Source organism: Nannospalax galili, unplaced genomic scaffold, assembly GCF_000622305.1.
Source record: "Nannospalax galili isolate Female #2095 unplaced genomic scaffold, S.galili_v1.0 scaffold220, whole genome shotgun sequence".
Classification (NCBI taxonomy): Eukaryota; Metazoa; Chordata; class Mammalia; order Rodentia; family Spalacidae; genus Nannospalax; species Nannospalax galili.
Window position 1 is genome coordinate 1,017,487 of NW_008347891.1, and position 27,004 is coordinate 1,044,490.

At 37.9% G+C, this 27,004-nt stretch overlaps 1 protein-coding gene across 17 annotated transcripts in view; it reads right to left on the reverse strand.

Moving 5' to 3' along the window:
* Positions 1 to 698: 698 nt before the first annotated feature.
* Positions 699 to 27,004, reverse strand: part of Trip12 (thyroid hormone receptor interactor 12) — a 152,711-nt gene continuing 126,405 nt past the window's right edge. For 6 of the 17 annotated variants that reach the window (XM_008844465.3, XM_008844459.3, XM_017800960.2 and 3 more), the window contains 18 exons: positions 26,121 to 26,312; positions 24,578 to 24,729; positions 22,643 to 22,815; positions 22,259 to 22,332; positions 21,357 to 21,556; positions 20,763 to 20,890; positions 19,161 to 19,312; positions 18,514 to 18,656; positions 17,389 to 17,545; positions 15,373 to 15,471; positions 11,236 to 11,350; positions 10,816 to 10,970; positions 9,560 to 9,724; positions 6,702 to 6,866; positions 4,492 to 4,605; positions 3,646 to 3,740; positions 3,288 to 3,391; positions 699 to 2,740 (listed from right to left, as the gene is read on the reverse strand). In XM_008844465.3, the coding sequence (XP_008842687.1) occupies positions 2,544 to 2,740; positions 3,288 to 3,391; positions 3,646 to 3,740; positions 4,492 to 4,605; positions 6,702 to 6,866; positions 9,560 to 9,724; positions 10,816 to 10,970; positions 11,236 to 11,350; positions 15,373 to 15,471; positions 17,389 to 17,545; positions 18,514 to 18,656; positions 19,161 to 19,312; positions 20,763 to 20,890; positions 21,357 to 21,556; positions 22,259 to 22,332; positions 22,643 to 22,815; positions 24,578 to 24,729; positions 26,121 to 26,312 (2,580 nt within the window). In that variant the 3' untranslated portion in view covers positions 699 to 2,543. The remainder of the gene's footprint in view (positions 2,741 to 3,287; positions 3,392 to 3,645; positions 3,741 to 4,491; positions 4,606 to 6,701; positions 6,867 to 9,559; positions 9,725 to 10,815; positions 10,971 to 11,235; positions 11,351 to 15,372; positions 15,472 to 17,388; positions 17,546 to 18,513; positions 18,657 to 19,160; positions 19,313 to 20,762; positions 20,891 to 21,356; positions 21,557 to 22,258; positions 22,333 to 22,642; positions 22,816 to 24,577; positions 24,730 to 26,120; positions 26,313 to 27,004) is intronic. The other 11 variants (XM_029568993.1, XM_029568991.1, XM_029568990.1 and 8 more) reach the window with 3 other exon arrangements.

Genomic DNA, 27,004 nt, shown 5'->3' on the forward strand with positions numbered 1-27,004 from the left:
GCTTGTGACTGATGCAAAACTGGTGCTCCACCAACCCTTGGCTTTTCATGCACAAGATGCTCAAGGAATGCCACTCTGAACAGGGTGAACCCTCATCCCTCTGATACACCATTCCTTTCCATGCCATGTAACTAGTGTGAAGAAAGGTGCTTCTCACTCATTTCCATGTCAGTGGCAGTACGAATCATCTCTGCTGGGCCAGGTCAAGGTATCTAGAACGCACCTGGACCTAGTCCCAACTAGACCTAGAATGTAGTCTACTTTTCTGGGTTAAGAGAAAGGTTAACTCCCAAGCACAGTAGTCTAGACACTGCAAGCTTCATGTTAGCTGTGACTAGCACCTGGCTGACTCCATCTGGGAAAGAATTAAAGGCTAGAACCCATTACTACCAAACTGTCTATGTTGAAAGCATACTAATAGTGTTTCCTGGAAGGACTAACAAGGCATAACTGGAGTATGGCAAACCCAATATTTTCCCTATGGTGCAGAATTAACACCTCTGCTGAGAGGGTGCTTTTAAATGTTGTTTTCTTGACCCCCAACTAACCACAGGTCCCATGTATTGAACAAACATTAAGCTGACAACTGAAAGTCTTTAAACAAATGACTAGACTCCAAAATATTCCAAAGTCAGAACCATCATATACACAGTCTAGATGCATCAATCAATGAAGCCACATCTGCCAATGTCAAAGGGTAAAATGCAAATACAGATTATTTTAATATGAAACATCACTTTGTTTATACAGATGTCTACATTTTAACAGGTCTTTAAAAAGTGAGGAACAAAATGCTATATTCACACAAAAATCTTTGTGCTCAGTTTGTAAAACAACAGAACCAGAAACAAAGGAAACAAAGGAAACAAAGGGGCTCAGCTCTTCTGGCCTCAGGGTAGAGTTGCAAAGCTGACTGCCATTCATGAGCCTCAGGGCCTAGACTCCCTGCTCCCAACTCCTCCCCATTGGATGGGCTCACCATCCAAGTTTCCTGTCAGCAGGGAAAGTCTAAAATGACAGTTTTGTAAGTGAACTAAGCCATTATATGCTTCTTCTATATGATAGGATAGGGAAGAGGGCTCTATGTCAAGTAAGTCTTTCAAAGTGAAATTGATTTCTCAAAGTTCAAGTTAAAAATGGTGTACCTCATTCTCAAGGGAAATTCAAATTTAAGCAGTTTTGAACCTCAAAAGGAATGAATCTTCTCCCATTTTCTTTCCACATTTTATTTTCTTCAAGTAAAAACAACTTGTGTAACAGTGAGGTCTGTCATGGCTGGCATCATGAATGGCTGATGACTTACTTGCATTGCAATACAACAGCTTGTCTATGCAGGTGGACATGTGGACAGCACAGAACTAGGAACAAAAAGGTGAAGCAAACTTTTATTTTCAGGTAAAAACATTAACCTGATGGATTATTGCAGATCTGAGAAATCAGCACATAAAACAAATGGACAGCATTGCTTGCAGGTGCTTTTATCTGTGTGGAGACAAAGGCTGAACTGTTGTCCCAAGTAACTAGATGGAGCAGAATGAAATAAAGACTGAGAACTGAGAGTGGAAACTTCAAGGGAGATTAAAAAAAAAAAAAAAAAAAACAAACAAACAAAAATTCTAACAGGGAATGAAAGCTAATTTACTTAAAACTTTACATCAATTTAAAATACTCTGGCCATGGAATAAATACTGGCCAGCCCAAGCTGTGGACTGTTAAACCTACACACATAAAGAATGAGCTTTCCTTCCTCCATTCCAGAGGCTTTTGTTGCTGGAAATATCATGTAAACAAACCTAGTGTCACTTGGCAAAAAGCCAGGAGTGCTCTATAACTATATTAAAACTAAGCTATAAGAAAAGCCTACCTACCTAATTACAAAGGCTGAATTATATTGACAATATATTTCAATTCAATGAGTTTTAAATTATATCTTAATTTGAAAGAACATGAGACATCAAAGGCCCCTGGCTACTGAAAATGGCAAACTGTGTGTTGTACACCAAAAAACCCAAACAAACCCATGTGAACTGCACAAGCAACAGTGAGGTGGGGAAAGAAAATTAGAGGGAAATGGAAAGCACATAGAGCCCATCTACTAAACTATAGCTGTCAAGTACACGTGAGCTTCAATTTCTGTACTTATGTACAAGAGTTGTCTTTGGAGGAAACAAAACTGCAGACTTAGCTCGATGGATACACAAAGCCCAGAATTAAACTGCACAGAGACATTTATTGTTCCAGCCTGAAAAAACATCCCTTTGAAATTTCACACAGCAAAGCAAGTTAAAAACTTCACTCATCAAATAAATGATAATTTAAACAAGAACTTGCTAAAGAAACCTCATCACAAGAACATTTTAGGGCCTGATCACTTTAAGTCCATGGGGCCATTATGAATATCAACCAAGTGTCTCTTATAATCTGCAAGCCGTTTTCCTATGAGAAGGCGTAACATGTTTCCTCGACTCAGGTGATACATTAGAAAAGAAATCATGATTTTTTTTTTTCTTTTGCTGTATCAGGCAGACACAGACTTCTCGTGATCAGGAAAGATGGAACGACTGCTGCCCTTCTCTTGCTGCTATCAAGAGTTTGTCCCGCATTATTTCAATGCTTGAGTAGTCCGGCAACTTAAGATAGTTCACACAAGTCATTACAGAGGGTAAGAAGTCATCTGGGTTTTCTGTTGATTCAAATGTCTTCCGAACAATTGTCAGGGGTGGATTGAGACTTCGAAATCCTAAGAGAGAAAACAGAAAGATGGAGGAGCTTGGCTAACTTTTGTTTTCTCCTTTAATGCACCTATCATCATAAGTTGCCAACACTGCTGTGCTGAAGTGCTACCTCACACACAAGGCATTCCTGCTCCTGCTTGCTTGGAGACCACACATTCAGTACAGGAGCAGTATGTGAAACTTTATTCACTTATCATTAAAAAATATGCAACAAAGAATCAATAGTTCATCATGCCTAATTTTTAAAAGCTGAATACACTAATTTTTAAAAATCTATTCTTATTTAAGTCAATTTATAGTAAGTTTATAATATGCAAACATCCTAGAATTTTCTCTGAGCAGCATTCCTGTATATGTAAGGCAGTCTCTAAATTTTCTTGCAGTGATTTCTTAATGTACTGCTAAACAAATCGGAAGCCTAGAAACATTACAATATTGGAATAACCAAGAGGCACTGTACATTGTTGTCTATGTACATTGTTTGTCTATTTTCATACTGATGTTTCATACACAACAAGTAGAACAAATGCTAAGTATGAACACTGTACCCACCTCCAACAGGCAATCGTGGGCTACCAGTCACAAACTGGAGAAATAACCGTTGCTGCTCGTTATCAAAACTACTGAGAATCTCAAACAAAAACTTCACAGCCCGGCTATAACACAAAGAGATAATTATTTCGTGTTAAAATACAACTGTTAATATACCAAACCTCATTACATTATCAGCTTCAGATATGGCTAAATATGAAGTCTCATTACAACACACTTTGAAATAGGAAAGTTTTATTTTATTGTCAGTGCTGAAATCCAAACATAATGAGCTTAATACGCAATTTAAAAAGTAACACCCACAAGCCCCCCAACTCAATTAACTATCAGCAGCACAACTAGCACAGCCCACACTCACCTGTCGTGAGTATAACCATGATCAGGCCTGCAGCATTCCATCAATGTCTTTGCATCCCAAGTGTCTGCTTTACTGCCACACAGGAGCTGATCCAACTTTTGAGTTGAAATAAAAGAATTAGAAAAAAACATCTGCATGCCTGAGTGAGAATAACTGCTTATGTCCAAGTTAGGAGTATCATTTTCAGTGTCAAACCTTCTGCTGAGGCCTCTCTACAGAACATGCTCTGGTAAGTACATTCAGATGTACTACACTCTCTTCAGTTGTGTATTAATAAGTATTCTGCCCATCTGCAGGGACAGGGTTCTAGAGAAGCCTCTTGCGTGTGTGCATGTGTGTGCATGTCTGTCTGTGCATGCACATGCATATGGAGACCATAGGACAATTTTGCTGTCATTCCTTAGGTACTGTCCATTGTTTCTGAGACGGTCTCAAACTGGCTTAGGAGTCTCCAAGTAAGCTAGGTTTTGCTTGGTAAAACCTCCTCAGTAGGTTCACTGCAAGAGACTTAAGGTTATCTGTAGAGCTTCTGCAGCACAGACGAGGATGCATCACCCTCAAATCTCATTCTTTACTGAGCAGCACTGGGGTTCACTGAACAATGAGGTCTGAGTTGAGAGCACTGCTGCTAGACTTTACTCTCACAAGTGGATCTACTTTCCTCTCTTGGAGGACATACCAACTTAACAACAGTATTTCTTGTTCAGAAAGCTTTCTTAGCCTTCCCAAAATTCTACACCTTGCTCCTAAACTCCTGTGGGTTTGGAAACGAGGTAAAACATATCACTAGGATAATCAACACACATAAGCAAAACTGACCATTTCTTTTAGATACAAGCTACTCACTTCTTCTGGGTAGAAGTACTGCAGGTGACTAAGGGGGAAAACTGATTCAAATCCATCTCTGAAAGAATCAAATTGCCTGGAAACACCTTCATTTAGAGCCCAGAATATTACCAGCTGCAAAAAGAAAAGTACTTTTAAAACTCTAACAAGATTTCCCACCTTTTTAAGTATTTAATGTGGCAAAGTGAATAAACTACTCTTTTGGATCAATTTAAGAAAAAAAAATCCAAAAACTAAAATAAATGAAACATTATTTTAAAAATTCATTCATGTAATTTTTATATATAGACTCCTACCAGATTTTAGAAGCAAAAGAATTTTCATAGGCTACAATGTTACCAAGAATTAAAAATTTCAAGATTCATAATTAGTAACTTAAGATTTTTAATGGGGGATGTTCAGTTCTAAATCCTATCCAGTTTTGAGATCCTATCCCCTTTCTGGGGTTTGTGCCTTCTCCTAGAAGAGGTAAAGCCTGGACATGCAGCAGGAACACAAGATGTGAAGGGAAAGAAAAAGCAGCTCTTAACTGGTTCAATTAAAAAAAAAAAAAATTATGTGTATGAATGCATTGCCTGCATATATGTAAGCTATACCCATGTCGTGCAATGCCCACGGAGGTCAGAGGGCGGTGTTGGGATTCCCCTGAAACTGGAGCTAGGGACAGCTGTTAGCCACCATGTGGGTGCTGGGAATCAAACCCCGGTACTCTGCAAGCAACAGCCAGTGCTCATAAACCATCTCTCCGTTCCCTTAATTGGTCCGATTTTATCTAGTCAATTGTGGCCCCAGATATAATTCACTGGATATACAAACAGAATATTCACATAAAATGAAACCATTTTTTATAAAATACATGATTATAAATTACTACCAGAAAAGCAATAAATGTGGATTTTAACACATTTTAGATTGTTGGAAAAGTAGCTTTCCCAAAGGTCAGAGTAAGAAACAGAGTAAGGGAAGACAGTCCAATTAATTATTAAAAGGAATTTCTTATAAGTTATAGAACTGTCAGGTAGCTGAGGATCCTGAATGCTAATCTCTACCCTCCCTCCCGCCCTCCCTCCCACCTGCCCACACCAGGTTAGCCTCAATCTCACAGAAATCTGCCTGCTTCTGCCTCCTGAGTGCTGGGACTAAAGGCATGCACCACCATGCCCCAGCCAAACAAAATTTTAAGTACTGATAACAGAAAAATTATAGTTTGTAATTTAAAATTTTTGTAGTCAATAGAAAATTATTCCTGCTTCATTTAGCAAATATGTCAAGGGTCCTAAATGAATAATTTGATGGGCTCACCAAGCACATGTATGTGTATGTCTACAAGCCATATGGCTTGAAACAAAGGCAGAAAATGTAGTTCATTGAGAATATATTTTTCTCTGGTGGCTCCTTTTCACTGATTTTTAAAAGCAGGAAAACGCAGTGTTAATACATTGCATTCAAGTTTGAATTTAAGGTTATAAAGGAACACACACACACCCTGGTAAGCTTTTTCTATGGACATATTTTCTGATTTTCTGCATGAAGTAATGCAAAAGTGCATGCAGTTGCTCAGCCTGAGGGCTCCCCTAGTCTAAGGAAGGATTATAATCACACACTACTATTGTATCATAAGTTTTTGGTGTGTGGATTAACACCTAAGGAAATTTACTGAGACTTTCCTTTGAAGCAACAAAGTATGAAATTTTAGGCTGCTTTTCCAAGTAACACTGTGAGGTGAGCAGCAGACCAACCTCTTAATTTTGAGGAACATCCTAAAAGTAGAAAAGGAATGTATCTGACACAAGAAGTAAAAGGTTTCTAGTGTCAAATATATTTATAAGACTGGAAAGGTTTGTTTCAATAACCCACGAAGCCCTAAAGTCCATGTTTCTACTACAGGTCTCATTCCTATGTTTAGACTTAGCACGTACTTAAAACTGTGGAGAAAGGCAACTCCTTAAGTGTTTCTTTTTTTTAAAGAAGGAAATCAATAAAAAGAAAATATCTGTATGTTCTCTACAAAGCAAACAGAAGCTTAAAAAGGCTGAAAAGGCCTCCCTGAGTGGTCCCAGGAATGTGGAAGGTCTCCTGCAGTATGAAGAGGCAGCTAAGAGATCCTGCTCTCACAAACTATGATTGCATTCCTCTCCCCCAACAGGATCACAAGAGGCAAAATCCTACATGCCTACAGCCCATGTTCCCAGAAGACACACAATACATACTCTTAGATACTCCTCTAAGTTGTGGATAGTGACTGGTATATCCTTTCCTCCTTTCTTCAGTTCGATGTTGGGAAACCCTGGCAGCGTGAAATCCAATCCTAGATCTTCAACTGAACAGCCATTCATAGTAAGGGTTTCTAATGCATACTGTAGGCTCTCTTTGGTCTTTAATTCAGCGACAGAGAGGAAAAAAAAAGGGGGGGGGGGAATGGCAAAAAGTTAAGCACAAGAATTTACAGACAATTATCTTGTGTTGTTTTTTTTTTTTAAAAAAAAGATTAATCCAGGTACAACTGATGGTTTCTTTTGGCTCTGTATTTGGCCTCAGTCTACATAGTCACTAAGTCTCTAGGATCACAAAGGAAATCTTAAACACTTCAGGATCCAACTATTTACACAGAAGAAAACAAGACGGCTCAGGTGTCTTCCATGCTGCGAAGCTACTGCTGGCTTTGAGTGCACTCAAATCAAATTTCTACAGGAAATCCTTGACAGTTTTTGTTAAGCTTTTAGACTAGAGCTGTGGACTCTAGTACCAAACTTCGTAATTCTAAGCCAATCATTTATTTTTTTAATTCTATGAGTATGAATGTTTTGCCTATATGGATATAAGTGCACCAGGTGCATGCAACACCCAGAGGCCAAAAGAGGGCTTCCTGGATGGCTGTTAGCCTCCACATCGGTACTAGAAACTGAACACAGGCCCTCTGGAAAAGCAGTAAGTGCTTTTAAGCACTGAGTCATATCTCTAGACCCTTTAGGCCAATTTTGATGAACCTAATATAAATGTATACCAAATACTTAGTAAAACATTTCAGAAATTGCAAATATAGTATCTGGTAATGAACCACCCCACCCCATAAAGCTCAAGTCTAAAGAACATCCTAGAGATGTACACTTGGGGTACAGACAGATCCAAGAAAGGTCCTATCAAACACCAATTATGAGTGTTAAGTACACTCACCTTTTTAAATGCCTGCGGCTTAAAAGGCCTGCATAAACTATTGCGCTTTTGTTTTTTGTTTACATTCAAGGATCGATGACCTACATACAGAAATGTAAATTCTATCGAAAATGAAGGCATCTACTTAATAGTGACCCACTGGAAGCTGTCAAACTGTCTTTCATGAAAGCAAAAGGAGAATATGAGGAACAAGTGGGGAGGGTATGGGGAGAAGGTAATAGCAGAGGGACATAGGAATACCACAAGTTTGCTCCCGTGAGTAATCTAGATTTTATATGCATGGATACACACGAAAGCAAAAAGGAAGACTATCTGGGAGAAGGAAATGGGGGTACAGGGCAAATGTAAATAAAGTACAATGATACGTATGAAAATGCCATAATGAAAACAGTTGTTTTGTATATTAACCGAAAAAAAGAAAAAAAAACCAAACAAACAAACAAAAAAAACCTGTCCTTGTACCTCCTACATACAAGATCAGGGGGATCACTACTATGCTGCTTCTTGGATGGTAATCTCAATATGCAACACATACCCAGGACATGTTTAAAAGGATCTCTGGATCTTACATATTCGATCAAAGACAATTTTTCCATTTATCTTTTGAGAATTTAGGTCAGTGCTAGGATGCTTGTCCAGCATGCATGAAGTCATGGGTGTGATCCCTAGTGCTGCAAACAACCAACCAGGTCAAATATGAGCCAAGAAAACTTGCACCATCTGTATATTTATAAAATACAGAGGTAGCAGACTGAGAATGTAGATCAGTTGGTACAGTACTTGTTCAGCATGCATGAAGCTCTAGATTTAGTCACCAGCACTGCATAAATCTGGCATGCTGGCACACACATTTAATTCTAGCACTTAGGAGCTGGTAGCAGGAGGATCAGAAGTTCAAGGTCATCCTTGGCTACATGTTAAGTGTGAAGGACACATATGAGACTTTGCTACCACCCCTGCGACACATCCCTAAAAAGATGCAAAGCCCAAGGCCGGACATGGTGGCGCATACCTTTAATCCCAGCACTTGGGAGGCAGAGGCAGGTGGATCTCTGTGAGTTCCAGGACATAGTGAGTTCCAGGACAGCTGGGGCTACAGGGAGACCCTGTCTCAAAAAGACAAAAAAAAAAAAAAAAAAGAGGAAAAGCCCAAACAGTATTATTTCCAAATCATTTAAGAGTATTTCTGAAGTATGGATTCTGGTTATATGCATTTTATATTTTTTAAATGACAAGTTTAGGAATAATAAATAACAGAAGAGTAAGCATCAAAATGAAATTAGTGTGAAGAAAGCTACAACAGTATACGAAATGTGAGATTAAAAAAAAAACTAACAAAGATTGTGTGTTGTGCAGAAATGTGTACTCCAGAGTACACAACCTGGGTCTGAATTCAATGTTCCCATGACATATATAAACAGGCTGCTCAACCTGTGCCTTTAATTTCTCACCTGTAAAACGGTGATAGCAACAGCACATAAATCCTACAAGACTGTTGTGGAGACTAACCGTATGTGAGGAAACAGAAATGTGCTGTGGGTTTAAGCCCCCTCACCCCAATATTATTTATCTAACAAATCATCCTAAACATGACAGCAGCTGAAAATGATAACTATAACCCTGGGGGACAGAAGTAGGGTAGAAGCAGGTAGATCCCCAGAGCTCGCTGGACAGCTCCTGTGTAGTCAGTGAGCTTCAGGTTTGGTGAGAGATGTATCTTAAAAAATAAGATGGAAAATGATAGAAGGCATACAATGGTAACTACATCTGGCGCACACGCACCCCTCCCCCAAATCTCTTCCAGACCTAGACCCACACCCTGGACCATCTCTTCCAGATAGAGAGACAGACCCCCACCCCCCGCCCCAACACATACCATCTCTTCCAGGCCTACCTGCGATTTATCCTGCTCCAGTCTTTTCTTCTGTCTTACAATGTCTTCTAGGTGATATACTGATCTGGCTACAACAGGATCGATGTCAAATAAATCGTGAGATGTCAGTGAAGTTTCCTGCCGCAGCATCCACTTATAAAAAGGCAAGCCAAGGGGAAGGTCCACCTGAAAAGAAACATGCAATATACTTTGTCACACTGAACTTCTAGCATTAAATTTAACAGGCACTTTAAAAGAAGTAATTTGAAAAGGTCAAATAATCCCCTAGAAAGAAAACTAGGAACTGTTTCTCCCATTGTATGAAACCGAGAGCTACAACTTGGGTCTCAAATCACGGTGGCATTTTAGAATACCTAAAAAAAAAAAAAATCCTAAACACTAACACACCAAAAAATAAAAATAAATCAATGGTGGACATATCGTCTCCATAAAGCTTTTTCCATGAGGGCCTCTGAAATACTACCAGGTGTTCTTAGAATAATTATGTTCTACTTTGAACCAAGTAAAGTCAATTCGTATCCAGTCTGTTCTGTATTATTGAACATTCTGAAATCAGAAGGTAAAATGAAGAACTTATTTAAAACAGAATGGAACTTTTAAAAAACTGATGAACCATATAAATCTCAGACAAAATGAGAATGTAAACGTGTGAATTTGCCATCAGATGAAAATGTCTTATACATACTGATAAAGTATCTTAGAAAATGTGAGAAGAGGAAATGAAGAAAAGTCCAGAAATATTCAAAGCTCTGTGAACACTGCTCACTTGTTTATTTTCCCAAAAGCACATTAAAGGAACTCAAATGAGCATTAGCTGCAAGCTTGCAGCTTTCTTACAGAATTAAAAAATATATATACATATATAAAATATAAACATATAAATATAATATATAATAAATATATTATACATATATATAATGTTGAATCCTGTCAAAAATAGTATTAATGCCATCCTTGATATTACAATTGCCTGACTCTCTGGAACCCTAATTATGGTTACTGAAAGTGGTATAGAACTAGCAGCTGGGCATCTCCTGGTAACTGTGAGGCAAGTTCAGTATCTTGAGCAGTAGGACAGACTCACTCTTGTGCTACAGAATCGCAACTGGCATTTTAAACAAAATCCTCAAATAGTTAATATGCACCTTGAAAACTGAGAAGCAGTGCTCTAAAATATTGCAATCACTGCAGGGGACTGAGGTAACTTCACAGAACAGTGTACAAAATTGTAGAAAAGCAAACAATCCTAAACTTACCAATCTGAAATCCATGATAGCCTTAGCCATTAATTTTCCTAAGAAGCGAAACTTCATCTTAACCTTTGCGATATGAGCTGGCTTAGCTGTCCTACCAAAGGGAAGCGCAAACAGGCCCTGGAGGTTTTGAATATACTTGGTCCCTTCTTGGCTTCCTGTAAAACGAGCAATTCACCAAACTTCAGATGACATTTTCAAAAACAAAAACAAACCAAAACCTGGTAACTAAGAACATTCAAGAACTTCAGTATTCACAAAATCAGAGAGATGCCCTCTAGAAGCATCCTTCCTATTTGAGATATGAGAAAATAGGCACTAAAAGAAACAAAGAGCAGAAAATATAGTCCTCCAATAGACACTAACCACAATGTAAGAGTTACCTGATCTGAATTAACACACTGACTTACAGACATAAATTACCTTTTGGATTGCTAAGTGTTACTTCTTCACCTCTCCAGAGACCCAAGTCAGCTCTCTGTAGTTCCTGAGATACAAGTGCATAAAACTCCAGTGTTGGCCCAAGACCTGTACCAACCTATGAGAAAATAAATTAGAATTATTTCAAATTTTAGAAATTGTGGTACTTTTTTTTACCCGACAACATGGAGACTAACCCCAAGTGTTTATGAGGAAGTGTAAGAGATGATTTTCTATAATGTCCTGACTAGATGGACCTTCCAGTCTTCAGCATATGGAAAAGGAACTACAAATTATTCTCTATTCCTTCTGGCCCCAGGATTTCAATTAAATGACTCAAGCTCATATATTGATAAAAGCATTGCTGTGGTTATATATTTTTCCTTCAGGGACCAATACAGCACCACCTATGTTGTACCTTTTCCTCTTTAAGGGAACTGTTATTCTAAGCCTTCTCAGGAGAAGCTTCCTGATCTGCCCTTAACAGTCTGCTCTTAGGACTTGTATTTCAGCTACTTCAGTACTTATTACATTATTTTACAACTATTTCACCATATGTTTATATGCTTTAGATGGAGACAACTGTTTTAGCTGCATTATCATCCCCTGCAGTGCTGTGCATACATTTAACAGAGATTTACAGATCAAAATTAAAGAGGTCTGCATTCGTGCCAGCAGTCAGAAGACTAATTTGGCGTCACACACAGCAGTGCTTAAGTCCAATGGTACACTGGAACCTCAAGAGATTAACCAACAGGATTTCTCTCTCCCTCCTCTCCCTCTCTCTCTGAGAAGGCCACTGAATCCTGAAGATTCTGGTCTGTTAGGTCTACTTCAGAGCCTAGGTATTGCTACTTTTAAACAAATTCCAAAGGTGAGTAGCTTACTACAAAACTGCTACTACTTGATACCTACTGTATCAATACAGTAGGCCAGTGTTCACAGACTCAACATTCTTCCATGTTCTAGCAAGATCCTACCAGCTTAGTCCATAAACAAAGACAGGCAACCAGTCAATAACAAGTTTATATTACAATTAAGAAAATTTAAATTTAGCCATAATCTGCCATGGTGACAATGTGCTTATATACTACTTGCAAATAAAAGGCACCAACTTGAAACAATCTACCAAATATTTAACTCTGACTTTCAAAGCAGTGAACTGCTTGGACCCGGCAAAAGCTTTTCAATTAGCCCCCAACTCTTTGTTAGAATCCCATCTAAGTAAAATGGTATAGCCACTATTTACCTCACAATGAGTGCAGTAACAGAAATCTTGCAGACACCCTTAGCTGCTCTTCTCCTTACTACTCCCCATAATCCAAACTGTCAGTATGCACTAAAAGCTCTACCTTCAAAACACATTCTAAACTAATGAATTCTCCCTCCCTTTATCTAGCCACCCTCTTATTTGATTTTGAGGCTACTGAATAGCATGCACAACATTCTGCACATTATTCTCACAGTGGCAAAAGCGATTCTCAGAAAAGCTTTCCCATTCACTCAAAGGAATTTTTACCACAGCCTGGCATCCTGCATGATCCTTCCTTCCCCATTACCTCTGACCAACTACTGCTGCTCTATCCTCATTCACTAGCTCCAGTCACCTTTATCCTCCACTGGTTCAGGTACAGTGCATCTTGGTTCTTCTGCTAGAGCTATTCTCCCTACCTGCAATGACTTGCTCCCAATTCAAATATTACCTTACATCACCCTACCACACGCCCCCATCACGTGGTGCCATGTTCTTTAATGTTTCTTGACAAAACAATTTAACACTTGTGTGAGTGTGTGTGTGTGTGTGTGTGTGTGTGTGTGGAGCAGAGGTATTCCCAAACACCTGTGTCAGCTTTCCCAAATTGAAAGGAAAGTTCCATAATGGTAGGGCCTTATATATTTTGTTCTCCGTTCATTTCAAGCCACTGGAGAGAGAAGAGGTAAGAAAAGGCATGCCATAATACTTATTAGCCACAAGATGGTGCTTTAAAGACAAAATTAAAATAAATAAATACAAGTTACAGATAAAATCAATCTGTTTCCAGTATTCAAATAGTTATTTCTAAAAGTAAAACAAATTTTACTTAATACATCTAACAGGTATTATTGAAAGCATCCCTGTACATCAAACTAGCCTCTCCAGGGAGTATCCTCCCTCCAAGCCAGATAGTCTACTAAAAGTGTAGCTATTTTGTTTGGTCTTGCTTTATTCCTGTGGGTTTTGTTTTTTTTTTTTTTTTTTTTTTTTTTGAGACAGGGTCTCCCTGTAGCCTCAGCTGACCTGGAACTAGCTAGGTAGACCAGGCTGGCCTTGAACTCACAGAGCTCTGCCTGCCTCTGCCTCCCAAGTGCTGGGATTAAAGACATGTGCCACCACACCCAGCTTATTCCTGTTCTTAAAGGGAAGAAAAGCATAATATTCTAGAACTACCACCAACAAAATCAACAACATGGCTTAAAATGTAGTCTTTTGGGGCTGGAGAGATGGCTCAGCGATTAAGAGCACTGGATGCTCTTGCAGACAGGACCCAGGTTCAGATGCCAGCACCTACAAGGCAGCTCACAATCATCAGTACCTCCAAGTTCTAGGGGATCCAACACTTTCTTCTGACCTCTGAGGGCATTGCACAACATGGGTGCACTAACATGCAGGCAATACACTCATATACATTAAAAAAAAAAAAAACTTTAAAAAAAAAATGGAGTCTTTTCCCCCCTCAAAGTTAATACATACTAGCATGTTTTATGCATAAGGCAATATTCTAGACGTTTTTTATTTTAATTTGCTAACTAATCTAACCACAAAACGATGGAGTGGACTTAAAAAAATTTATTATTTTTATTTTATGTGTATGCTTGTAATGCTTGCAAGTATGTAAATGTACTCATGTTGCGCAGTGCTCATGGAGGACAAACAGGGTGTACCCTAAACTGGAGTTATGAATGGTTGTTAGCCACCATATGGGTGCTAGAGGATTTGAACCCGGGTCTTCTCCAACAGCCAGAGCTCTTAACCACTGAGCCATCTCTCTAGTCCCAACATTAAAAAAAAAAAGACAGGGTTTCAGAATGTAGCCCTGGCTGGCCTAGCACTCCCTATCTAGACCAGGCTAGTCTTGAACTGAGATTAAAGTTGTGTACTACCACACTCAGCAGAGATGGACAAACTTAAAATGGCCACAGTTGCGATAACAATAATGACAGATTTATTGAATTTTCTCAACTTAATATAGCCAATAAGCAGTGAAATCAGGCTCCGGAGTCCACACTAATGTTTTATCATCCCCAAGGGGACTAAGCCATTGGTGGTTTGACCAACTTTCAAAGCTCAGAGACTGGTTTAAAGAAAGATTCACCCAATTTTTAGGGGGGGTGGAGGTGAGTTCTTTTTTGAAGCAGGGTCTCCTTGTAGCCACAACTGGCCTGGAACTTGCTATGGAGACCAGGCTGGCCTTGATCTCAGATATCCATCTGCCTCTGTCTCCCAAGTGCTGGGATTAAAGGCATGCACCATCAGGCCTGGGGGATGCACCTAATTTTGATCTGACATCTTAGATGAAATTATTCTATAGACCTTGTTAGAAATTCTTCTTAAACACTTGGCTGAATTATGGTTGAATTTCATTCACAACCTGAAGTCTTTTGTTTGGACATAACCTCAATGAAGCTGGATCCTGGAATCTTTTTCAGAGTCAAAAGGGGAGACCTATAACCATCTGTAATTGGATCTGACACCCTCTTCTCTCAGAGGGCACCCAAACTAATGTGGAACAGAGACACACACACAAACATGAATAAAAATTAAAATTTTAAATGTACATTTTTATACTGTGCAGTTTATTATCTCAGTAAATTAGATTTTTGAAAAGGCAGTTCAATCATTTCTGAAACTGTTTAAAATATCTTTTCACTTCATGATACATGTGGATGCACTATTATGCCAGGAAAAATCCTATCTTATTTTTATAGTTCTATCACTGAAAAATGGAAAACTTCAAACATGTATCATCCAAAAGAAGATCAAATCTGTTTCTTTAGTAAATGTCCCAACTGCCTTGAAGAAGTTCATAGTGCCAATAAACTCAATATGTTATCAGAAGCATTAAGTCAAACTTAACACCATCACTGGACTCAGGAGCTCACCTCATTTTCATACTGGATTTCTAACATGGCCCGGGAGCTGCCCAGGTCCTGCATCACAGACTCCGCCTGTTTCAGCAGCTCCTCTCTGTTCACAGTGCGCTACAAAGAAAACACAGATGTGAGGAGACAATGCCACACTTACAATTTGCTTAAATCAACTGCTGTTGTTTTCTGCGGTGCAAGACAAATAATTTAATTATTTAAAAAAAAAATTACATATGCTGGGTGTGGTGGCACATGCCTTTAATCCCAGCACTTGGGAGGCAGAGGCAGGTCGATCTCTGAGTTTGAGGCCAGCCTGGTCTACATCGTGAGTTCCAGGCCAGATGGGGCTACAGGGAACCCGTCTCAAAAAAGAAAAAAAATCTTTAAGCATATACCTCAAAAAACTCAAAAAATAGCCATACTGCTTCAGACATCAACATGTTTTCTGCATACCTGAAAGAAAGCTAGATGCAAATATGACTACTAATTTATCTTGACAAGTTTAGAAAAACCCACTTCAGGAAGAAAAAAAAATCCGTTACTTTGCCAAACACTGACGCAATTAAGGCCTGCGAGGCACATTTATGCTTTAACAATGGCGATGTAGGTAAGGAGATGACAGGGGAAGACAGGGGAGCTGGATACCCTCTAGCTCTGAGATGCCAAGATGCTCTAAGTGCTGACACAGATGTCTCCTAGCAAGATCATGAAGATGATAAAGGTCCTGCCATCATTTTGAAATCATGGCAACACTGCTGTTGACAGAATCCTCATGAGGTAACAAGTAACGTGATTTGCTGGTGAGTACAGTTACCTGGTGTGCTTCTCCTTACAAGCCCTCAACAACCTTCTGTTATTCCTGATGGCTCTTACCAGACTTATGAGATAATGTTTTGAAGAGATATTAAATCCTCAGCAAGAGAAGAGGCATAGCAAAGTCATGAGCATGAGTCATGACAGACCAGGTCAGAAGTACAGGATTGGTCTAAGATGGGAATGGCTGGGGCACTGTGGTTCACAATTGCTGTGAAGTTAAGATTAGAAGCATAGGAGATGAAGAAGCACAGGAATTGACAGGGGCAGAGACTCAAAATACTTTAGGAATTCCATTTCATGTTTTCAAATAGGTTGATAAGGGAGTACATCTAACAAGTCAATTTTTAACATGGACAAAAGAGGGCCTCAGAGAAAACAAGGTCTTAGTTAAGAACGAAGGTAACTAGAAGTCAGAAAGTCAACTTTAATCCCAGTATTCTGGCAGAAAACAAGGGTGGATCTCCGTGAGTTTGAAGTCTGGTCTACAAACTGAGTTCCAAGTTAGCCATGCTACATATTAAGAGCCTGTCTTTAAAAAAAAAAAAAAAAAAAAAAAGAGGTGGGGTTTAGAAAATATTTCTGAGAAATAGAAGTTACAGAAAAATCACAACCAACCAAGTTTCAAGAGACTGGCAGGAAACACAGTTAACACAAAAATGATAAAAAGATAAATTGATGGGGGTTGAGACACAGTTAAGAAATTAAGAACTCTTGCTGTTCTTCTGGAAGACCCAAATTTAGTTCCCAGCATTGACAGACTGCTGACTTCAACCACCTGTTGTTAACTCTAGCTCAAGGGATTCTGAAGCCCTCTTCTGGCCTCTGAGGAGGCACCTACACATACCCCCACACAAACACATATACATACATATCATTTTTTAAAAAAATCTATTGGGGCTAGAGAGAAGGCTCAGTGGTTAAGAGCACTGGCTGCTCTTGCAGAGGACCCAGGTGTAGATCCCAACACCCACATGGCAGTGAACAACTGTCAGTAACTCCAGGTCCAAGAGCTCCAACACCTTCTTCTGCCCTCTACAGGCATGTGGTGCACATATATACATACATGGCAAAGCACTTATACACATAAAATAAAATGTATTAAAAGAAGATTAAAGTAATGACTGTGGTTGAGTCTCAAGAGCCTACACAGGACGTAATTTTTAGTTCTCCCTGTAATTTCAAAAATTCCACATAAAGAATTTGGGAGATACTTACTTTTTTTCTATCCAATCTAGGTGCAACTCTACTATCTTGTGAATCAGATTGGTTAATTTCTGGGTTGGTATCAAGCAATCTTTGCATTGCCCGGTCCCGATCAAATGCAGTTACATAAAAAAGCATTTGTCGGGTATCAAAAGGAAAGAAGAATGGGCTGTAAAGATGATAAAACACAAATAAAAATCAGAAGCCATTATTACAAAAAATCAAGTGTATTAGAAACAACTTCTAATACAACACAGAATAGTAAATAAATAACAACAAAGTAGTCCAAGAAAATTAGTTAACAATTTTCATAATTTTACAGAAATTTCTTTAAAAATAGTTTACATGAGGTTTCACTACACTGCCTAGGTTGGCTTTAGATGCCTGGAGTGAAGCAGTTCTTCAAAACCTCTCAAATAGAGGGACTGTAAGTATACACCATGGTACCTGGCTCTTGTTGAAATTTCTAAGTGTTAAGTAACAGTATACTAGGTACACACAATTTATCCTTTACAATCCTGTATAATTTTAAATGTTCATTCTATCTAGTCATCTTGAACCTATTCCAAGACTTTTAGAAATTCGAAACCCAAATATAGGCAATGGCTTTTCTACTTTACAATATTCATCACAGTTTGCATTTGATAAATCACTGGTTTTCAAAGAATGAATCTTGTAGTCAAGAGTACTTTGTACAATAACTTTAATGGTGTTTTGTTTTAAAGAAAAGGTCTCTGAGGTCAACCTGAATGTTCTATGCGTTTTGTCTAACAAGGCAGCCATATGAGAGGATATGGTGAAACCAAGTTAAAGACTCAATTTCTAACTTTGCTTCCTTGTAATTAACAAATATACACACAGTATCTGGTTAAAAAGACTCAGAAAACCAAACAACCATACCTTTGGAATCTAACATTTATGATGGCAAAAGATTTAACTACTCCCAGTCAAATATCCTTCAGTAGGTTCCCATTTCATACAGAGGAAATAGAAGGAAAACTAGTCTATATGCTTAACAAGTTCTCATCAAATATGACAAAGTTGTAAGATCTGAACAAGTCAACTACAGATGTTTCTAGCACAAAACATATAAAGACCAACACCAAAACATTTAGAAGCCCAAAGTGATTATCTTACCAGGTTTTTCCTAGCTCAGTAAGCCATGTTGGGATGTTTCCTGTCATGATTACTAAAGGATCTTGAAGCTGCCTATTTGCTTTTGCTGTCAACTTACTATTAATAAATTCACTAGTTGGAATAATCTCCTTGCACATTGCATTCTGTGAAATGTGAAAAAAGAAAAAAAGAGAGAAAGAGAGAAAAAAAAAAAAACTCATAATCTCTTCCTTTATTCCCAAATAACTGAGTGTGCAAATTTCCCCTGCTGGCTTTCAACATACAATATACAGTTCCTCAATGGTCTGTCCCCAACCCAAACAATTCTAATAAATCGCTAATACTTCCTACACCCAATCTCCATGAAACTAATAAAAAGAACAACCCCTTTACTCTTCCCTACACTATATAAATATCAAAGGAGGCATGCAACTTTTTACATGATATACGTCTTTATACGAAGAAACAAATGTCTCGTTAATGCATCTAAAAAAACATTTCAAGAATGTTAAGTGCTACATACACATGCATTCACTTTACTTCCCTAAACTAGGATCCCTACATTTAGGTGAACCACAATTTCTATTTCTGATGCAATAGAAGATTCATCATCTAATGAACAGAAACTAAAAGATAACACAAGATCTCATAAAGAGAACATCACTCACATCATACAAATAATACCAGTAACGACTGACGGCGTGTAAAACTCTTAAAAGGAGGATCACGTCTAAGGATGGATCTTCAAAGGTGATATTTTCAGGTGGTGTGGAAATGAGGTAAACTTCTAATGGATTTGACACTGATGGGCATACTCCATCTACAGGGCAAATAATCCAAGTTTCAGTTCTGATTAACAATGGCTGATCTGACAGAGCCAGAAGTTATCTCATCATCCCTAAATAACCTACAGCTGTTAGATTTAATTCTTGGTATCTCCCTGTGTGGCAGACACACATTTCATTCCTTTTTTATATCATACAAATAAAAATCCATTCCAGACTTATAAAATTTTCCTATTAATAACCAAGCAAACATAAAGGAAGAAGAAAAAAAAAAACCAACTCCTCTGCATCTCATCTCTACTGTATCATAAACAGCTAGAGCCAGGCATTGTGATGCGCACCTTTTAATCTCAGCACTTAGGAGAGTTCAAGGGTAATCTGTTCTACATAGGAAGTTCCAGGCCAGCCAGGACTACATAAATGAGAGCCTGTCCTTCCTTCATAAGAAAAAAGAAAAAAGAAAAAAAAAAAAAAAGTCACTTTTTAAAAGGGGACATTTTTAAACACTGAAAACAGAAACAATCTTAAAATTAAGTCTTTTTTAAAAAAATTATTTTTATTTTAAGTGTATTGGCTGCATGTATGTAAGTGCTATGCAATGCCTGTGCAAGGCCCATGGATTTCATTAAGAGGGAATTGGATTCCCCTGGACCTGGACTTGCTAGGAATCGAACCTGGGGGTTCTTCTGCAAGAGTAGTCAGTGTTCTTAACCACTGAATCATCTCTCCAGACCCCAAATTAAGAAACTCTGAAACAGGCTGTGTATGGTGGCACATGCCTTTAATCCCAGCACTAGGGTGGTAGAGGCAGGTGATCTCTGTGAGATCAAGGCCAGCCTGGTCTACATAGGGAGTTCCAGGACAGCTGGGGTTATAGGGAAACTGTCTCAAAAAGGAAAACAAAACAAAACAAAAAAGGCTAGTCATTGCTATTAGCAATCTCTTCTTCAGGTACTGTGTTCTACTAATGGAATGTGCTTTGCCCTTCATGATAACATGAATTCTTAAATGATTAGAAATAAACTCCTAAGTTACTTTTTAAAAGTATTTATTATTTCTATTATTTTATGTGTATGAGTGTATTGCCTGCATGTACGTGAGTGCACCCATGTCGTGTCATGCAATGCCGTGGAGGTCAGAAGAGGGCTTTGGATTCCCCTGGAACTGGAGTTAAGAACAGTTTGGAGCCACCATGTGGGTGCTGGGAATTGAACCCAGGTCCTCTGAAAGAACAGTCAGTGAGCTTAACCACTGAGCAATCTCTCCAGCTCCGTCAAACTCCTAAGTTACTTTTTCAAAGTTTACTTTTGTAAGACATTAAAGTCAAAGATTTAACTAAAAGCAATCAAACTATGGCAATTTCATTTATTTCTAAGTTATGTTCAAAGCCTTTTCTAGCTCTGAATCACAACTTTAAGAAACACGAAATAGGCTAAGACAGACTCTGGCCTGAGGACAGTCTTCTTCTCCCATGTCTCATCTCACCATGCCACAACTCATCATGCTTTTTTGCATTTCTGGGGGAAGTTTTTGTAGGAGCTGTTTGGGCTCTTCCTCTTTTGCCACCGACAGAGTCTTTACTGCTTTCTTCTTCCTCTCTCACAGGTTTGTACCTGTGGTAATAAGACCATATGAAAGATTTTTAGACATGCGTATTATTCTACAAAGCTAAGGTTCAAGTTACAGACAACACAGAGAACTCATAGAATGCTCTAAAGTCTACTCTCCCTTTCCGTTTCCCTATTTTGGATTCAGAGAGTTATAAAATACCTAGACAATGTCTTCCTAAGATAAAAGAAGTCTCATAAGAAACTTCAGGGATTATTATTTTTTTTAAATGGCTTGATGTTAAGTGGCAGACTCTAAGGCAGTACAAGAAGCTGCAGACGAATGCCTATAAGAATTCAGAGGTGCCAAACTTATTACCTAGCAGAACACTAACTTTTGAACATTTTTAGTTAAATGTAGGATTCAGGGTCTCCTCTCTTTATAATATCCAGTCATGTATTTAACATGAATTCCAAAACACATGAACAGTCTTAAAGCACAAACTACCAAAATAAATCATTTCAGACTTGCCATATTGTGTGAGTCTTTGTCCAAATGCCAGCTCTTCCAAGAGGATTACTCTCATCATCAGTAGATTCTCTCTCATCTTCAGCCTGTATACTGAACTGCCGTACTGCCTGGTACACAGTCATGTTATAGGGTAGCAAATGTTCTCCAATATAAAACTGTAGCCTGTGTCTTACATTTCCTGAATTTAAAAACTGAGCAGCCTGAATAATGCAAAACAAAATTCATTTTAAGTCACAAGTACTGACATCTATATATATATTTATCTGCTGGGGATACAGCTGAAGACCTATGGTGGATGTTTGAAACCATAGATAGTACAGAAGCCTATGTAGGATGAGCATTACTCATCAGAAATACTTAAGGACCAGAGTGCTCAGATTTTTTCTTTAAATTTGTATGAGTTTTGTGACATTTGCATTTACATAATGAATTATCTCAGGGACTGAATCTAAGTCTAGAGATGAAACTCAATTTACATTTATTGAACATGTTATACATACAGACTTGAAGATAATCTTCTATCACTATTCTTAGTGTACCTCCATGTTTACTGTGACTGGGCATAAAAGGCCAAGTATAGAATTTTCCACTTGTGACATCATGTTGGCACTCAGAAAGTTTTGGGTTTTGAAGCCTTTCATATTTTGAATTTTCACACTAGGCTATTCAAACCATGTATAATGTACTTTTTTCCTGAATATGAAAAACTAATTTATAAGTAGATGCAGTGAGGTTATTAAAAAAATAATTCTAGAAATATACTACAATAAAATTAAAACTTATATTGCCTTTCATCTGGAATCTTCCACATATTTCCCAATATAATGTTGATGATAGGTAACTCAAATCATGGAAAGCTAAATCACAGATAAGGGGGAAATGTGGTGGGGAAAGTACCTTACCAGAGATTCATCTATTTCTTCATCTGATCCATCATCATCACTATCTTCATCATCTTCTCTGACTCTTCCATACCCTGAGTGCCCAAAAATAAGACAAATACTTAGGAATTTTAGGTGTGTAATGGAAGTTTATATACACTGGCAAAAATGGTATTTTCTTCAAGGAAAAAAAAATGTAGGTATCACATTCTGATCTATGATAGAAAGTTAAAAAATTTTCAAACACAAAATGCTCTTCCCTAGTTAGTTCAACATATGCCTTTTGTTGCTGACAGGAATACAATATTCTACTAAGTTTTAACAAAAACACTACAACAGGAAAATAGTCTATCATTTAATGCTAACTTCATTTCCATGTTAATAAAGTATACACATGCAAAGTACCTCTAACCACAAGATATCTCTCAATAGCTTGTACCAAAGCCAGGGGGTCGATCTTGACAGGCCCACCTTTCCACTGCTTCACATTTGCACAGTCTGGATGTCTTTGTAACTGACATTTTAGCTGATGTGTGTTGAAAAATTTTAAAGCTTGTGATCCTCTGTTGAGAGAAAAGCTCAAGATAATTTGTGAAAAAAAAGTTATTCTATTATTTTCACAGTCAACATACTTTAAATAACAGACAATAAAAACTTCATTTTCTTACAGCACAAACCAATGAAAATGTTCAACAATTCAAATTATTATGAATGAAAATCTGTGTGTACGGATACATCTGAAGAAAACATGGAATGAACACTTGATCTCTAGGTCATTATGAACTCATAGGATGATCAGCAGTACCATGAATACTGGCTTCTAAGAAATGCCATGGATACTGGATTCTTTCTCTGAAATTTAAAGTTTTCAACTGGCCAAACACACTCACTTCTGTGCATTTTGTACTTTTCTACTTAAACTCTATTTTAAAAATAAAGGAAAAAAAAATCCTCCATTCTTTTGCCTTCAAATATTTGGTGTGGTGGCGCACACCTTTTGATCCCAGCACTTGGCAGACAGAGGCAGGCGAATTTCTGTGAGTTCTAGGCCAGCTGGGGACCCTGTCTCAAAAAGACAAAAAAAACAAAAACAAAACAAAAAACACCACTTAAAACTAACTTTCAAATTTACTTTGCTACATACTTATGAATAGCTACATTGGCAGATAACAGCAAATTTGTTAACAGCTTTGGCCAAGAGTCAAATATAGTCAAAATGATGTTATCTGTAAAAACTCTGAAGGATGCAAACAGGAGCATTTAAAAAAAAAAAAAAAAAAAAAGTACCTCACTACATTGATGTTCATTAAACATACAATACATATAAATAAGGACAAAAATGAAAAGCTTGATGGCTTTTGAGACAGTCTTATGTAGCCCAGGCTGGCCTTCAACTTCAGATCCTTCTGCTTCTACCTCCTGGGATTACAGGTATGTGCCACCATGCCTGGCTTTTCATGAGTTTAGCTAAAAATATCACTTTGTTTCACAAAACTATTCCAAAATAATATTAGTGATAAAAAGTAAACGTGCCATACTATATGTAAAATTTCAAAGCAGAAATCAGGTTCAGCCATGTTATAATGACTTTACCTCTGGCAATGTAGATGCTGTTTTCATTAAGTTTTTAAATACTTTATTTTGTTTTTTTTGTCTTTTTGAGACAGAGTCTCCCTGTAGCCCCAGCTGTCCTGGAACTCATTATGAAGACACGGCTGGCCTTGAACTCACAGAGATCCGCCTGCCTCTGCCTCCCAAGTGCTGGGATTAAAGGCGTACACCACCATGCCCAGCCTTAAAGAGGTTTTTAAAAACACATCAGAATGTAGATTTTAAAGTCAATTTCTTATTGTTGTAGGTTGCAAAACAAAATATTCCATGAAGCTTATAAAATTAACACACACTAATTATTAGCTTTCTGAAGCACCTCACAAGTCCTTAAAACCATTTAGAAGACCAAAATAAAATCCACGTATTTGTTAAAACCAATAAAAACATAAGGTTACAACTACTTATATAAGGAATCAAGGACTATAAATATTTTATTACCTATAGCAACAAAATTCTGGGAGACGTATTACATATTAACGCTTATCAATTCAGGAAAAATTAAAATAATTTTGTTACAAAGGTTGGCAACACATTGATTAGTTTACCTGTTTTTAAGATATCAGGTCTAAGATGCATAGCTTATGCAGCCATTATTTATATACAAATCCCTTCAGTCATTACAGAAGAAAAGTTACTCAAGCAGACCAAGAACTTACCAGATCTCTTGCCATTTTTTTTAACTTCAACAATTCTGGTGGCAAGGGCACATACCTAGGCAATGGTCCTTACCTGCCTCCAGTCCCATTTCCACTAGGGAAATCATGCACTTTGACTGGAAATTGTTCCATTTGGCTGAGGCAGTTGTTCATCTTGTGAACTAATGCCAACAAAGGTGCATTGCCCACTGGTTCTACTCTTCCAATGGGCTCTTCTCCAGGAAGCTAAAGTTATAAATAAACAAACAGGTTAAACATGCCTTTTGAAAACAGAACACTATGCAACAAGAAACTTTAATAAGCAATTTTCCAGAAAGATTTACAAAAAGATCTATTAATTTTCATCTTTTGTAATAGACTACACTAGGACACTGCTTCCAAGTAACTAATTTCAATAAAGAAACTTTGTATACAGCCCAAAATTCCTTTTTCAGAATTCATGAATCCAAGTGGTCCTGAGAACATGAGTCCAAATTGGAAACTCTGATTCAGACATGAGGCTATTTCTAGTCTCTCATGATTTCACATTAAGAATACTGATGTTTCACTGTAAAAACAGTCCTTATATATGATAAACAGTGCTATATCACTCAGTGTGAGGGATAGTAATGTAAGGAATTTTATAAAACTCATGAACATTCAGACTAAGGAGTTGCAGATAACAATTATGGACCAACATATAATCTTAAGGAATAAAATACTGTTATCTTACAAATGTACCACTTCATACACAAATAAAAACAATGATTCTGTACCATGCTTTCCAATAATATTTCTGTTTTAGGTACCCACACAGGTTAAACTTGCTAATGATGGAGGAAATCAGTAGGCCTATTACACAAATAATGGAGAGACAAACTTCCTGAGGCATGCCTTCTCTCTAAAGCATGCTGTAATACAAAAAGAATAAATTAACAGAATGCAGGAGTGGCTAGCTTTTGTTTTCAACCACTACAGTGTAAGAAAAGGGGGCCAGTCCTGTGGATGTTAGCCTTACAATCTACATTTGCAAGCTTCAACAAATATTGACACATTCATAGGTGAGAGATTAGTATCAAGTCTTGTCTTGCAATGGGGAGGGGGGTGGTTCTCAAGATAGTTTGACATAGACTTCATTCAGGTCACTGGGGGCTGGGAGAAGGGAGTTGTTTTATGTTTTTTAAAGCAGTTCTCGTAACTAAGGCTGGCCTTGAACTCACTATGTAGCCAAGAATGGACTTCAACTCCTGATCCTCCTCCTGCCTCTACCTCCCACGTGCTAGGATTACAAGTATGTGCCTCCATGCCTAGCTTCAGTTCACTATTTTACTTATTTTTCATGATACATAGTCAAAAGATGCCAGGTGTGGTGGCACATATCTTTATAGTCCCAACATTTTGGGAGGCAAAGGCAAGGAGTTCACTGTTGACTTGAAAGCCTGGTTTACACAGTGAATTCCAGGCCAGCCAGAACTACATAGGGAAACTCTGGCTCTAAATAAACAAAAGTCAAAAGCAATCTGTGTATAAGCAGCACACAATAACTTAATAAAAACCGATTAGATACTGTTATTGGGATACAAATGAATTAATGAACACTGACTCTTAAGATTTATAAGCATTATGAATCAACTTACTGGAGAAGAAAAAAATACATGTAGGAATCGTTTTAATCGGATCTCTCTGCTCACAGCATCCTTTTCACTTTTAGAGGTCAAATACAGCAACAACTGTTTCACAAATCCACTATGTTGGATTTCAAATGATGAAACATCAGACTCTGAGACTATGCTACGGATTTCTACAAGGCACTCAGCTCCACCATCCACCTGAAAAAGGAAGAGGGTTTCTATATGGATTTAAACAACACTAAATGTACAGTTCATATTTCAAAGGAAATCAAGTATTTTCTAAATATCCTTTAATGAAAAGAAGGGGCTTGCCAGCCATGAACCCTGTGAACTGTAATAGCAACCTACAGGCAAGATGTGTCTCATCAAATCCCTCCACTATTTCCTGAGGGTCTATTACAGGGAGCTAATACCTGCTGGAGTAGAAAGATAATGGGGTAAGGATGTCCTTCAACTGTGTATGTGTGGAATTGTGGATAATTTTTAATAAGGGGGTTTGTGTAACTCATCCTTAGTAAACACTTGAACCATAGGCTATATTACATGATGAAAAAAGTTGTTCAAGGTTACATAAAAAATTTCCATTTAATCAATGCAGTTTTCTTTTGGGGGGCGGGGGACATGATAATACAAACTGAAAAATAAGAAGCTAATGTTATGAAATCATGTCATTTGCAGGAAAATGAATGGGTTATTGTGTTAAGCAAAATGTGCCCATTTTAGAAACACGAATGCAGCTTATTTTCTCTAAAATACAGAATCTAGATTTTAAATATATGAAAGCAAAATGTCTACCAGAGGAGCAGAAAGAGGGGGAAGGGGAAGGTAGAAATAGGAGAGGGTATGTGGGCAGAGTGTTTGAATATGACCAAAGTGCATTATATACATGT